General features: G+C 39.0%; 1 protein-coding gene across 2 annotated transcripts in view; it reads right to left on the bottom strand.

Moving 5' to 3' along the window:
• PLPP1 (phospholipid phosphatase 1) overlaps nt 1-16,476 on the bottom strand; it is a 117,303-nt gene that overhangs the window by 9,928 nt on the left and 90,899 nt on the right. For both annotated transcript variants that reach the window (XM_018065499.1, XM_018065498.1), the window contains exon 4: nt 2,901-2,958. In XM_018065499.1, the coding sequence (XP_017920988.1) occupies nt 2,901-2,958 (58 nt within the window). The remainder of the gene's footprint in view (nt 1-2,900; nt 2,959-16,476) is intronic.

Here is a 16,476-nt window from a genome sequence, read left to right as displayed (position 1 = left end):
GTTGAGGTAATTTACCCTCTGCTGTTGCTGCTGCTGCTGTGTCGCTTTAGTCGTGTCCGACTCTGTGCGACCCCATAGACTGCAGCCCACTAGGCTCCCCTGTCCCGGGGGATTCTCCAGGCAAGAACACTGGAGTGGGTTGCTATTTCCTTCTCCAATGCATGAAAGTGAAAAGTGAAAGTGAAGTTGCTCAGTTGTGTCTGACTCTTTGCGAACCCATGGACTGCAGCCCACCAGGCTCCTCCATCCATGGGATTTTCCAGGCAAGAGTATTGGAGTGGGGTGCCATTGCCTTCTCCAAATTTGCCCTCTGCATATATCTTTAATTTGCCTCTTCGTTTATTCCTGGGTGTCCACAGCGCAGGCTAGCCATCAAGGCCCTCTCTAGTTTCATCCTCCATACATTAATTTCATATTTCACAAAAAAAGCTCATTAAATGTTTCTGTTTGGCAAATATTCAGATATTTTAAGGTCAAAGTAGCAAAGAAAAGCAAAAATAATTATAAGGTCTAGAGTATGATACATCTGAGAATATTCTTTGTAATTAAAGAGTGGGTTGAAATTACATGTCCGTTGAAGTAACATGAAGTTACATGTTACATCTTACTTTCAGAGATCTGTATTACCTGATTTTCAAAATAACTGGACTAGGGTTCAGCTCAAGTAATCAACAAAGCAAGGGAGCCTGATTAACAAGAGATTCCCAGAGGGCTTATAGACCTTAGCAGCTCCTCCCAAGGCCCCTATTTCCCCATCTGTGAAAGGGGTGGCAGTTATCCCTCTTCTATGTCATGGGGGCTATCAGAAAGAGACAAAACAAGAGTAGTGTAAAAGCAAATTATTTTCAGTATCAACCAACCTCAGATTCTTAGGTCTCTCTCATAAAGGACTTAAAGATCCTGACACACGAGTGAATAACAAACCACAAAAGCAGCCCTGGTGGTGTCTGTCTCTGGGGCATACAAACATTCAAAAGCCATTCACTGTAGTCACAAACTTTGCTTTGGGAAAAGTTCTCGGGATACGTTAATAGCTCCAGCCTTTCCCTTCTCCCCTCGTCCCACGCCCTATTTAAAAAGAGGAGAAAAAAAAAATGGTGGCTCCCTTTAGGAAGAATGGTAGCTTTTCCTAATAAGATAAATGAACTGAACAGTATTTGTTGTTACTACCATCAAATAGCTCTTTCCTGATAGCTCAGTTGGTAAAGAATCCATCTACAATGCAAGAGACTCTGGTTCAATTCCTGGATTGGGAAGATCCCTTGGAGAAGGGAAAGGCTACCCACTCCAGTGGCCTAGAGAATTCCATGGACTGAACAGTCCTTGGGGTCACAATGGGTCGGACATGATTGAGCAACTTTCACTTTCACCATAAAATAAGTCACATTTCCCATGGCACAATTTCAGAAACATTTGGGTATTTTTTAAAAAGGAAGTTCTGAATTTTGTTGAATTGGTACAGTTTCTTCCTTCCAAAATTAACACATGAGGAAAGCCTTGCAATTTCAAGAAATGTTGAAGAAGCCAAAAATTAGCTTTACTGAAAAGGTTTTGAAGTTGTAGATTTGAATTTTATGTAACACATCTGCAATTTTTACATTTTATAAATTTTATGCTCTTTTAATTTCTGGAGTTTGGTTTTTTCAAATAAAAGTAAGATTCTGATAAAACTGTTATTAAATTCTTCCTAAATGAAACCAACCAAGTAACTTCTAGAGGGTTATCTTAACAATACACATCATGAATCTTTACTCCACATCATAGATTTAATTATTATACAGTACTTGTGATCTGAGGGGAAAGGGTAACTGAAAACAGCCAGATAACAGAAAATTTACACAGCACAACTATATAGAAGTTCACTTACAAAGAAAAATTACAGTTGATCTTTAAGGGTAGAGATCTCCTTTCCCCACCAAATTTTGATAATTTTATACATAAAGAGACAGAGGATTGATAAATATAAGTCAATTAAATTGACCTTTGAAAACCCCTTGTAGTGCCCTAAAGCCTGGTCTTGCACTAATTGCTCTCGATACACATTCATCTCTAGTTTGATATGCAAAATATGGGTGCCGGTCTTCTCTAACTCTTCACTGCTGACTTTGTATAATACAAGTGCCACTAAAATTGCTCCTGCAGACTGTACTGATGACAAGCTCCTGAAGCAGCAACTGGCTCTCCCTGAAGCTGAAACCTTTCTAGTCCATGGAGAGCAGTCTGGGCAATGTTTCCCAAAGTGGAAGGAAAATAAGACTTGCTCAGATGAGAGCAACAGAGCTGCCTTCACATCCAGTAATCACAATTCCTCACCCCAGCAGCCCCCCATGCGGGGAAAGCCAGGCCACTCAGCACCCACACTGTGCAGATGAGGCCAGGGCTCCGGCTCAGGGAGAGGCTACGAGGAGCAGCAGCACCACCTTGGCTTGGATTTCAGAGCAGTGACCTGCTGAGATGAAGCAGGAGCTTTCTATATTCCAGAAAACCTCTTCAGAAAACAGCCCAAAGTAAGGGGACAAGTCACCTAATTCTCAGCACTGGACTTGCAGACCTGATGATCTGTTTAGGCTTCTACCACTGTCAGAAAAGTGACAAGTAACTTCGACCACTTGTCTGCTTCAAGAGTAAAGATTCCCTCTTATCCTGAAGGTTGCCAGTTTGCAGCTTGCTATACAATGCACCTGTCTGCTTCCTCTAAATGAAGGACAGAAGTCATTTCAAACAATTGTAACTGGCCTTGGCAGAGCACAGGCAGCCATCCATTCCTCTTCTGAACTTAGTGCAACAAGCAGTGGCTTCCAGTTGACTTGGGCAGTGAGACCAATGAGAACGTCAGAGGCAGTCGCACAGGATAAAACACCAAACCCATAACCCACCATCAATAGACCCAAAGTACTTACTGCCACGAACATCATGCAGTACATGGAGAATGAAGAGTGGCCCGAATAAAAGGACAGTCTAGAACAGAAAGAAGAGAAACATTAATCTTCCCTCTTAGAGACCAAGAATATTTTTTATTTCATAAATCTCCTTACCTTCCCATTGTATATAGCTCCCTCCCCTTACCTTAGAAGGGTGGGGTGGGAGGGCAGTTAAACAGGAACTTTAAAGAGTCCTAGGAGGGTCTTGTGTGGATCACAATAAACTGTGGAAAATTCTGAAAGAGGTGGGAATACCAGACCACCTGACCTGCCTCTTGAGAAACCTATATGCAGGTCAGGAAGCAACAGTTAGAATTGGACATGGAACAACAGACTGGTTCCAAATAGGAAAAGGAGCACATTAAGGCTGTTACTGTCACCCTGCTTATTTAACTTACATGCAGAGTACATCATGAGAAACGCTGGGCTGGAAGAAGCACAAGCTGGAATCAAGACTGCTGGGAGAAATATCAATAACCTCAGATATGCAAGAGACACCACCCTTATGGCAGAAAGTGAAGAGGAACTAAAAAGCCTCTTGATGAAAGTGAAAGAGGAGAGTGAGAAAGCTGGCTTAAAGCTCAACATTCAGAAAACGAAGATCATGGCATCTGGTCCCATCACTTCATGGGAAATAGATGGGGAAACAGTGGCAACCGTGTCAGACTTTATCTTCTTGGGCTCCAAAATCACTGCAGATAGTGACTGCAGCCATGAAATTAAAAGATGCTTACTCCTTGGAAGAAAAGTTATGACCAACCTAGACAGCATATTGAAAAGGAGAGACATTACTTTGCCAACAAAGGTCCGTCTAGTCAAGGCTATGGTTTTTCCAATAGTCATGTATGGATGTGAGAGTTGGACTGTGAAGAAAGCTGAGCACCGAAGAATTGATGCTTTTGAACTGTGGTGTTGGAGAAGACTCTTGAGAGTCCCATGGACTGCAAGGAGATCCAACCAGTCCATTTTAAAGGAGATCAGTTCTGGGTGTTCTTTGGAAGGAACGATGCTGAAGCTGAAACTCCAGTACTTTGGCCACTTCATGCAAAGAGTTGACTCATTGGAGAAGACTCTGATGCTGGGAGGGATTGAGGCAGGAGGAGAAGGGGACGACAGAGGATGAGATGGCTGGATGGCATCACCGACTCGATGGACGTGAGTCTGAGTGAACTTCAGGAGTTGGTGATGGACAGGGAGGCCTGGCGTGCTGCGATTCATGGGGTCGCAAAGAGTCGGACACGACTGAGCGACTGAACTGAACTGCACTGAACTGAGGAGGGTCTGAGGTCTGATTGCTACACAGTGTCATTTTATTGATACTTTCAGGATGGATAGTGAGTCACTGACAAATTTGCCAAGCATTTCTAAAGGAAAACTTGACAAGCTACACCAGCATAAATGGTCTGAATTTCTCACATAAAAACTTACATGACCATAATTTAAGTTTTATTTTCCACTTGAAGGGTGTGTCCCCGAATAGTAGTAATAAATACTTTCTTTGAAACACTCACAAGTTGAGTACTTTAAAAAATAATAATTTTAAAGTGATATTTTAGCATCTTGCCTTAGATTTCCCACCAGATTAAGTGCTTTTGCTTGACATTTATTTTTAAATTGTGTACTGATAGTCCTGTACCAGATTAACCATGTCTTTCAACTTTACATTCTATAAACATCTAGGTATCATCTTTCTACCTAAAAATGACAGAATGCTTACAAAACTTAATTTTATTGTACTTGAGAATAAAATCACAAGGAACAGGTTCTGAAGTATTTTACTTATTATGCCCTACTTGGTTCAAAAGGAATTTGTTTTCCCCAATACATAAAGGAGAAAAGACTCCTAAAACACATGCCAACTAAGATTTATGTAATCAAACTTGATAATTATTCTGGGTTTAATATACATAAACAAGAAAAATAAATCACTTTTAGCCTTCCCAACCACTTGGCTGTGAAGAGATCAATTATTTTCATATTGGTTAAGTCTCTAGGAGATACAGCATCTTATTATGTCCATAATTCACAAATGAACAAATAATTATATGGGCACTTTGATAAAATCCAAAGAGTAGTCAAAATGTAGACTATTTTCATCATAGTGACCTCAACTGAAATTCTGTCCCTGGTCTAAGAACTTGCTTTGTTCTTGAGGTTTTAACCAATCTTAGACTCACTTTATTATAGCCAATCTGATGAAATTACATACATACACTAACAATTTAAGCTAGTTCTCCACCAAAGTTTAGGAAAGACTTTCAAAAAGAAAATTTACAAAGATAAGAATATATTCTGAAATGCAGCTGTTTTCATCAGTTCTGTGGCCTGGTCTATTAAACAATGAGCAAGTAGATTGGTCTTGACTATCTATGTAACTTAGTGTGAGTGGGATTCTATTTCAAATGGCAAATTTAAGATGATTTTTTTTCCTATATCTGTCACCCAGGTCATCCCTTTCTCCTAGGAGAGCTCATTAAACTTGGTCTAAACCTCAATATCATGGCCTTAAGAGCGTTCTTTCACAGCCATCCACCCACCCAGCGCCCACAGGGTCTGAGCTCCTACTCCTCAGTTCACCACTCTTCCATCTCTGTATTTCAACAATGACATCAGTGTTCAGCCTTATGAAATGCAAAGACAACCAAATCCAGCTTTTATCAGTCATCAGAAGCAATCAACTCACACAAAGTGCTTCTTAATTTTTTAATGGAATTTACTAAATATTCTGGGGCTCATGGGAAGACTAACTCACAAACAACCTGCTAATCATCTCACGGCTCTTCCCCTACTACCTGACTTTCTTCCTCTCTTCTTCCTAACTCACAAAACAGTTACAACTTTGGTTATGCTTTCAGTTTGAAAATTTTTTGAGTTTGCATTAATGCTTGAATGATGATACCTAACTACAGAATGTCTAGGCTGATGACTTTTTTTCCTTATCACTTTGAGTATATCATACTATCTTCTGGCTTCTACTTTTGCTTTAAAATATGAGCTGCCTTTCTGGGTTATACGTGTTTTCGCTGTAATTGCTTCCTCTACTGCCAAAGTCTTCAATATTCTGCAGTTTTGCTATCATGTTTATAAGTATGAATTTCCGTTGATTTACCTGATTTAGTATTCGTTGGCTTCCTATGTCTGAGGATTTGTACACATCACCAATTCTAGATCAGTCTCAGTTATTACACCTTTGAATTATGTATCCTCCATCCTATTTTCCTTTTCAGAGATTCTGATTCAACATGTTAGACATTTCCATTCTGTCCCTCCATATCTCTTAAACTTTCTTTTCTATTTTTAATCTTGGTCTCTTCAGGTTTATCTTCCCTCCCTTTACTGTGTCTAGTCTGCTTAATCTGGTTTTTCATTCAAATTACTATGTATGTATCATTTATAGGTCTTTCTGGATCGTCTGAAAATCTGTTTGGTGAATTTTGATTCTCACCATCCTGCATCATATTCTCAATCTTATTTGTTCCTATACAGCAGATATGTTGATTTATTTCCTATAGGGTAATTCTAGTATCTGGATCTTTGAGATAAACTCTAATATAGTTTGTTTATATAGTTTGTTTTTCTGCTGACTCTCATATTAGATAAGAGCTCATATTCTTGGGACTCTCAATCTGGGGACTCTTAAGAGTATTTGGTTGAAAGAGCATTCTTCCAGAAATATGTGTTCTCTTCTGCTAGATTTACTATCAGTCCACTTCAATTTTTTTCTTTAAGCCACACAGATAGTACGAATTCTGACTCCAGAAGAGTATGAGGGTGGTATTATGGTTAAGGATTCTTCTTGATGGGTTTCTTCTGGGAGGATGTTTCCCTTTGGGAATCCTTATATTATCCACAGGCTTTCCATCTGTCTTTCTTTACTGCTCAGCCTTTATCTCCTGTGCATGTTCAGAGACTATCACAATTCAGGCTTTAGGTGACCAGGAATTGGCAAGTACTTTCAGAGCACACTTCAAATCTATAGCATTATCTGACTCCAGCCTTATAAAAATTCCTTTACTCTTCCACCAGCTCAGCTATTTATTTAAAAGATTTATATGTTTGTAATATATAAAACAAACATGTGCATGTGTATATTGTGATATATCATCTAGCATGTTTAGTTGAGGGCTCCCGGGTGGCACTAGTATTAAAGAATCCACCTGCAAAGCAGGAGACGCAAGAGACGTGGGTTTGATCCCTGGGTTGGGAATATCCCCTAGAAGGGGAAATGGCAACCCACTCCAGTATTCTTGCCTGGAAAATCCCACGGACAGAGAGACCTGGTGGACTACAGGGGGCCACAAAGAGTCGGACATGACTCAACACATGCACGTGTTTAGTTGAGTTGTATCAGTAAGCATTTCTAACCCTACATGTTGCCAGAAATAGAAGCGATCTTTTTTAAAATCTTTGTTTTTAAAACAAGACTTAGAACTAATAAAATGTTATCTAAAATAAACTGCTCTACTAGGAGAGACAACAGTTTGTTTTTAATTTATAAACATTATAAAATTTAATTTATAAAATTAAATTATATTAATATAATTATTATTGATAACATTGCTATATTAATTACATAAATATAAATATAATTAAATGTATTGTATTATTAATTTATAATTTGTGTCTAATTATAAAGTGGCCAGCACTCACAGAAGTTGCCAATTATTACTATTCTACCAGTTCACTGAGTATGCCAAAGTGACTCTGTTGCAAATTAGGAGAACTTCCTTTTTTCTCCAAAAATCATCCTGAAATCAATTCCTAAAGCATTCTAAAAATGAAAGATCCTCAAAAGACTGTTAATGGTTACAAGCCATTGATTACCATCTATGTTCAGGTACTTATTAATACACAGTATTTCCACTCTTTACGAAAACACCAATAGGAACTATCAAACTATTTCACACACAGAGAAAACGGAACCTACCAGAAGTTCAGCAACTAACTCAAAAGTCATATCACTTTGAGGTTTAAATCTGAATCTTCCCATCTCTTCTCACCATGCCATGATTCCACTCCCGTGAATGGCAGGCAAGCCAGCAGCAGCATTAATCCTGCCATCTCCAGGCAGGGAGCACCATCAGAAGAAACAGGACTCCCTGCTTATACAAGGCAACATGTGTGAAGTAAAGTGACACTTACATGATCTGTGACAAAATAAATATTGTTTATGTGTAAATAGTCATCTTAAGCGAATACTAATGTGTCCTTTGTATGTTCTAAAGCTCAAATAAAAGTAAGTCAAATTGCAAAATGAGGCATTTTCTCCAAACAGTATTTCCTGATTATACAGTTTACATAACAGCATGTTATGGACATGCTCAACTTGAAGGACATGTTAAATTTCCCTTCAGTGATAACCTTTAAACATGGACTGATCCTGTAAAACAGTTAAACTAAGTCTCAACCAACTACACATAGGAGGAATGACCCTTAATGACCAATTTCCCCAGTATTTTATTTCTAAAGGGTTTTTTTTTCCAACCAGTAACTGTTAATAAATGCTTAAGCAATAAGATATCAAGTTATTATCTTTTAAAAATTCACACCTAAGATACTTTGGCATTCAAGTACCTATGAAGGTAAAATGAGTACTTTTATATTGAATTGAAAAAGTTCACACTTGTTGGAGAGTGGTCTGGCAACATCTATCTAAATGTATCTATCTATATATAAAACCAGCATATTTTTTGACCCAGTAATTCCACTTCAAGGCATTGCGGCACCCTAGAGAAACACAGCATGAGCACAGAGATGTCTGCTACAACACTGCTGGCGACTCAAGGACCCAAGAGAACAATTCTATCACTAATTTTCTGAACACAGTACTACAAATCAGCTAAAAAGTAACTATATAAACCAACAAGAGTATTTTAAAGGGTCATTTATGTAAACCACATAAAACTATATTTCACATTTAATATAAAACTACACAGAAAATGACAGAAAAGATACACAAACTGTTAACAGTGGCTCTGGGGAAAGTTATCAAATGGAGACTGAAAAACAAAACCTTTTATATTTTATAGTACACAACCTGTTATTATAGGGATAATATATATGAAAAATATTTTTTCAATGGTAATCAAAGTATCTTCAATGTGTCTGCTATAAATGTCTTACAAACCTCTTCCCCACTACACCCACACCCACACAGCCACACCCACACAGCCACACCCCCACCCACCCACCCACCCACCCACACACACACACACAGAGACACCCCAAACTCCTCTTCCTGATTAACAGTTTCCCTGAGAGCTGCTCTGCCAAGTGAGCTACGACTTGGAGAACAAAAGCGATCAGACTGTCCAGAAATACAAGGACTACAGAGTATCTCTCCTCTAAAGTGTACAAAGACAAGGATAAAAGTAATAAATGGTGGAGGAACTCAGATGATCCCAATCAAACTTATTTTAAATAAAATACAACAAAAACTAATGTTAATTCATCTTATATCCTTGAAGCACCCGGAGACTGATGACTTATTTCATGAGCACTGAAAACCCTGTCATACATTCTTTTAATTATTTTTACAATGATTTTAATATCTTTCTATATAAAGCTGATGCTACATTATATGGAGTCAGTTTTAGCCAAGCCACTTTACGCATAAAAGTGACAGGCCTATCTGAAATAAGTCACATGTGACTATTCAATTTTACTCAGTATTAAAGCATCAAATACCACTGTCCAGCCACTAGCATCAGTTAATCATATACTGAACAATCAATATTATATCATGAACCTTAAAGGAGAGAAACTAGCAGGACCATGGAAAATGAAAAAGAGGGAGGAAAAAAGTAGGACACAATTGGTACGCGTATAGGATATTTTTAACTCTTGATTTAATGACCCATTTGATGACTAAAAATAAACGACTATGTGTTGTGTGCTCAGGGAAGAATACTGCAAAAAGCAGGAATCTGGACAGTAGGAAGTGGCTAAGAACCTCCAAGATAAAGGAATGCAGAACTGTGTGTGTCTTGAAAGTCAGATGATCGCAAGAGGTTCCAAACTCTCAGCAGGGAAATGTGTGACTCAAGCAACACGAGAAACGTGGAAGAAATGGACAAATTCTTAGAAAAGTACAACTTTCCAAAACTGAACCAGGAAGAAATAGAAAATCTTAACAGACCCATCACAAGCATGGAAATTGAAACTGTAATCAGAAATCTTCCAGCAAACAAAAGCCCAGGTCCAGATGGCTTCACAGCTGAATTCTACCAAAAATTTAGAGATGAGCTAACACCTATCCTACTCAAACTGTTTCAGAAAATTGCAGAGGAAGGTAAACTTCCAAACTCACTCTATGAGGCCACCATCACCCTAATACCAAAACCTGACAAAAATGCCACAAAAAAAGAAAACTACAGGCCAATATCACTGATGAACATAGATGCAAAAATCCTTAACAAAATTCTAGCAACCAGAAGCCAACAACACATTAAAAAGATCATACACCATGACCAAGTGGGCTTTATCCCAGGGATGCAAGGATTCTTCAATATCCGCAAATCAATCATTTAATTCACCACATTAACAAATTGAAAAATAAAAGCCATATGATTATCTCAATAGATGCAGAGAAAGCCTTTGACAAAATTCAACATCCATTTATGATAAAAAAACTTTCCAGAAAGCAGGAATAGAAGGAACATACCTCAACATAATAAAAGTTATATATGACAAACCCACAGCAAATATTATCCTCAATGGTGAATGAAAAACTGAAAGCATTTCCCCTAAAGTCAGGAACAAGACAAGGGTGCCCACTTTCACCGCTACTATTCAACATCGTTCTGGAAGTTTTGGCCACAGCAATCAGAGCAGAAAAAGAAATAAAAGGAATCCAAATTGGAAAAGAAGAAGTAAAACTCTCACTGTTTTCAGATGACATGATCCTCTACATAGAAAACCCTAAAGACTCCACCAGAAAATTATTAGAGTTAATCAATGAATGTAGTGAAGTTGCAGGATATAAAATCAACACACAGAAATCCCTTGCATTCCTATACACTAATAATGAGAAAGTAGAAAAAGAAATTAAGGAAACAATTCGATTCACCATTGCAACGAAAGGAATAAAATACTTAGGAATATATCTACCTAAGGAAACTAAAGACCTATTATAGAAAACTATAAAACACTGGTGAAAGAAATCAAAGAGGACACTAATAGATGGAGAAATATACCATGTTCATGGATCGGAAGGATCAATATAGTGAAAATGAGTATACTACCCAAAGCAATCTACAGATTCAATGCAATCCCTATCAAGCTACCACCGGTATTTTTCAGGGAGATAGAACAAATCATTTCACAATTTGTATGGAAATACAAAAAACCTCAAATAGCCAAAGCAATCTTGAGAAAGAAGAATGGAACTGGAGGAATCAACCTGCCTGACTTCAGGCTCTACTACAAAGCCACAGTCATCAAGACAGTATGGTACTGGCACAAAGACAGAAATATAGATCAATGGAACAAAATAGAAAGCCCAGAGATAAATCCACAAACCTATGGACACCTTATCTTCAACAAAGGAGGCAAGAATATACAATGGAGAAAACACAATCTCTTTAACAAGTGGTGTTGCGAAAAGGGGTCAACCACTTGTAGAAGAATGAAACTAGAACACTTTCTAACACGATACACAAAAATAAACTCAAATGGATTAAAGATCTAAACATAAGACCAGAAACTATAAAACTCCTAGAGGAGAACATAGGCAAAACACTCTCCGACATAAATCACAGCAGGATCCTCTACGACCCACCTCCCAGAATACTGGAAATAAAAGCAAAAATAAACAAATGGGATCTAATTAAAATTAAAAGCTTCTGCACAACAAAGGAAACTAGAAGCAAGGGGAAAAGACAGCCTTCGGAATGGGAGAAAATAATAGCAAATGAAGCAACTGACAAACGACTAATCTCAAAAATATACAAGCAACTCCTGCAGCTCAATTCCAGAAAAATAAACGACCCAATCAAAAAATGGGCCAAAGAACTAAATAGACATTTCTCCAAAGAAGACATACAGATGGCTAACAAACACATGAAAAGATGCTCAACATCACTCATTATCAGAGTATTGCAAATCAAGACCACAATGAGGTACCATTTCACACCAGTCAGAATGGCTGTGATCCAAAAGTCTACAAGCAATAAATGCTGGAGAGGGTGTGGAGAAAAGGGAACCCTCTTACACTGTTGGTAGGAATGCAAACTAGTACAGCCACTATGGAAACCAGTGTGGAGATTCCTTAAAAAATTGCAGATAGAACTGCCTTATGACTCAGCAATCCCACTGCTGGGCATACACACCAAGGAAACCAGAATTGAAACAGACACGTGTACCCCAATGTTCATCGCAGCACTGTTTATAATAGCCAGGACATGGAAGCAACCTAGATGTCCATCAGCAGATGAATGGATAACAAAGCTGTGGTACATATACATAAAGGAGTATTACTCAGCCATTAAAAAGAATACATTTGAATCAGTTCTAATGAGGTGGATGAAACTGGAGCCAATTATACAGAGTGAAGTAAGCCAGAAAGAAAAACACCAATACAGTATACTAACACATATATATGGAATTTAGAAAGATGGTAATGATGACCCTGTATGCGAGACAGCAAAAGAGACACAGATATATAGAACAGACTTTTGGACTCTGTGGGAGAGGGAGAGGGTGGGATGATTTGGGAGAATGGCATTGAAACATGTATAATATCATGTAAGAAACGAATTGCCAGTCTAGGTTCGATGCAGGATACAGGATGCTTGGGGCTGATGCACTGGGATGTCCCAGAGAGATGGTATTGGGGGGGAGGTGGGAGGGGATTCAGAATTGAGAACTCATGTATACCCATGGCAGATTCATGTTGATGTATGGCAAAACCAATACAGTATTGTAAAGTAAAATCAAATAAAATTAAAAATTAAAAAAAAAAAAAGCAACACGAGAGAGTAGGTGTGACAGAGGGCAAAACATGCATAGGTATACCAACCAGGGGAAGGGAGCTCACAGGTTTTCTGTGACATGCAGGGAAATTCATGACTACATGCAGAAAACTCCAAATTTCCAAAGGCATCTTATATGAGACAGTTACAAAGGAAACAACAGGCAAGTGGTAGATTAAGCAAAGGACACACTGAAGTACACCAATGCAAACTAACAATGCCTTGCCTGCCAAGCCCATCTTTTGAGGGAGGTCACCATTTTCTTCATTACCTCCACCATAGTTTGGCCCCAGGTAAACAGCAGGGAGGGAACACAGCTCCACCCATCAACAGAAAATTGGATTAAACATTTACTGAGCATGGCCCCTCAGAACAAGACCCACTATCTCCTTCAGTCAGTCTCTCCCATCAGGAAGCTTCCGTAAGCCTCTTATCCTTTTCCATCAGAGGGCAGACAGAGTGAAAACCACAATCACAGAAAACTTAACCAATCTAATCACACGGACCACAGCCTTGTCTAACTCAATGAAACTATGAGCCATGCTGTGTACGGCCACCCAAGATGGATGGGTCACGGTGGAGAGTTCTGACAAAACGTAGTCCACTGCAGAAGGGAATGGCAAACCATTTCAGTATTCCTGCCTTGAGAACCCCATGAACGGTATGAAAAGGCAAAAAGATAGGACACTGAAAGATGAACTCCCCAGGAAGGTAGGTGCCCAATATGCTACTGGAGATCAGTGGAGAAATAACTACAGAAAGAATGAAGAGAGGGTGCCAAAGCAAAAACAACACCCAGTTGTGGATGTGACTAGTGATGAAAGTCTGATGCTATGAAGAACAATATTGCATAGGAACCTGGAATGTTAGGTCCATGAATTAAGGCAAATTGGAAGTGATCAAACAGGAGATGGCAGGAGTAAATAGCGACATTTTAGGAATCAGCGAACTAAAATGGACTGGAATGGGCGAATTTAACTCAGATGACCATTATATCTACTACTGTGGGCAAGAATCTATCAGAAGAAATAGAGAAGCCATCACAGTCAACAAAAGAGTCCAAAATACAGTACTTGGATGCAATCTCAAAAACTACAAATGATCTCTGTTCGTTTCCAAGGTAAACCATTCAATATCACAATAATCCAAGTCTATGCCCTGACCAGTAATGCTGAAGAAGCTGAAGTTGAACAATTCTATGAAGACCTACAAGACCTTCTAGAATTAACAACCAAAAAAGATGTCCTTTTCATTATAGGGGACTGGAATGCAAAAGTAGGAAGTCAAGAAATACCTGGAGTAACAGGCAAATTTCGCCTAGGAGTACAAAATGAAGCAGGGCAAAGGCTGATAGAGTTTTGCCAAGAGAATGCGCTGGTCATAGCAAACACTCTCTCCCAACAACACAAGAGAAGACTCTACACATGGACATCACCAGATGGTCAACACTGAAATCAGATTGATTATATTCTTTGCAGCCAAAGATGGAGAAGCTCTATACAGTCAGCAAAAACAAGACCGGGAGAGGACTGTGGCTCAGATCATGAACTCCTTATTGCCAAATTCAGACTTAAATTGAAGAAAGAAGGGAAAACAACTAGACCATTCACGTGTGACCGAAATAAAAAATCCCTAACAATTATACAGTGGAAGTGGAAATAGATTTAAGGGACTAGATCTGACAGAGTGCCTGATGAACTATGGACAGAGGTTTGTGACATTGTATAGGAGACAGGGATCAAACCATCCCCAAGGAAAAAAAAGAGCAAAAAAGCAAAATGGCTGTCTGAGGAGGCCTTACAAATAGCTGTGAAAAGAAGAGAAGTAAAAAGCAAAGAAGAACAGGAAAGATATACCTATTCAAATTCAGAGTTCCAAAGAATAGCAAGGAAAGATAATAAAGCCTTCATCAGCGATCAGTGCAAAGAAATGGAGGAAAACAATAGAAATCTCTTCAAGAAAATCAGAGATACCAAGGGAACATTTCATGCAAAGATGGGCTCGATAAAGGACAGAAATGGTATGGCCCTAATAGAAGCAGAAGATATTAACAAGAGGTGGCAAGAATGCACAGAAGAACTGTACAAAAAAGATCTTCATGACCAAGATAATCACAATGGTGTGATCATTCACCTAGAGCCAGACATCCTAGAATGTGAAGTCAAGTAGGCCTTAGGAAGCATCACTATGAACAAAACTAGTGGAGGTGATGGAATTCCAGTTGAGCTATTTCAAATCCTGAAAGATGACGCTGTGAAAGTGCTGCACTCAATATGCCAGCAAATTTGGAAAACTCAGCAGTGGCCACAGGACTGGAAAAGGTCAGTTTTCATTCCAATCCCAAAGAAAGCCAATGCCAAAGAATGCTCAAACCACCTCACAATTGCACTCGTCTCACACGCTAGTAAAGTAATGCTCAAAATTCTCCAAGCCAGGCTTCAGCATACATGAACCGTGAACTTCCAGATGTTCAAGCTGGTTTTAGAAAAGGCAGAGGAACCAGAGACAAATTGCCAACATCCGCTGGATCATGGAAAATGCAAGAAAGTTCCAGAAAAACATCTCTTTCTGCTTTATTGACTATGCGAAAGCCTTTGACTGTGTGGATCACAATAAACTGTGGAAAATTCTGAAAGAGATGGGAATACCAGACCACCTGACCTGCCTCTTGAGAAACCTATATGCAGGTCAGGAAGCAACAGTTAGAACTGGACATGGAACAACAGACTGGTTCCAAATAGGAAAAGAGTATATCAAGGCTGTATATTGTCACCCTGCTTATTTAACTTATATGCAGAGTACATTATGAGAAATGCAGTGCTGGAAGAAGCACAAGCTGGAATCAAGATTGCCAGGAGAAATATCAATAACCTCAGATGCAGATGACACCACCATTATGGCAGAAAGTGAAGAAGAACTAAAAAGCTTCTTGATGAAAGTGAAAGAGGAGAGTGAAAAAGTTGGCTTAAAGCTCAACATTCAGAAAACGAAAATCATGGCATCCAGTCCCATCACTTCATGGCAAACAGATGGGGATATAGTGGCTGACTTTATTTTGGGGGGCTCCAAAATCACTGCAGATGGTGACTGCAGCCATGAAATTAAAAGATGCTTACTCCTTGGAAGAAAAGTTATGACTAACCTAGACAGCATATTAAAAACAGAGACATTATTTTGCCAACAAAGGTCCGTCTAGTCAAGGCTATGGTTTTTCCATTAGTCATGTATGGATGTGAGAACTGGACTATAAAGAAAGCTGAGTGCCGAAGAATTGATGCTTTTGAATTTTGGTGTTGGAAAAGACTCTTGAGATTCCCTTGGACTGCAAGGAAATCCAACCAATCCATCCTAAAGGAGATCAGTCCTGAATGTTCTCTGATGCTGAAGCTGAAGCTGAAACTCCAATACTTTGGCCACCTGATGCAAAGAACTGACTCATTAGAAAAGACCCTGATGCTGGGAAAGATTGAAGGTGAGAGGAGAAGGGGATGACAGAGGATGAAATGGTTGGATGGCATCACAGACTCGATGGACATGAGTTTGAGTAAACTCTGGGAGTTGGTGATGGAAAGGGAAGCCTGGCA

Source organism: Capra hircus, chromosome 20 (assembly GCF_001704415.2).
Source record: "Capra hircus breed San Clemente chromosome 20, ASM170441v1, whole genome shotgun sequence".
Lineage (NCBI taxonomy): Eukaryota > Metazoa > Chordata > Mammalia > Artiodactyla > Bovidae > Capra > Capra hircus.
The sequence above is the reverse complement of the archived record's forward strand: the minus strand, read 5'-3'. Positions and strand labels throughout refer to the sequence as shown.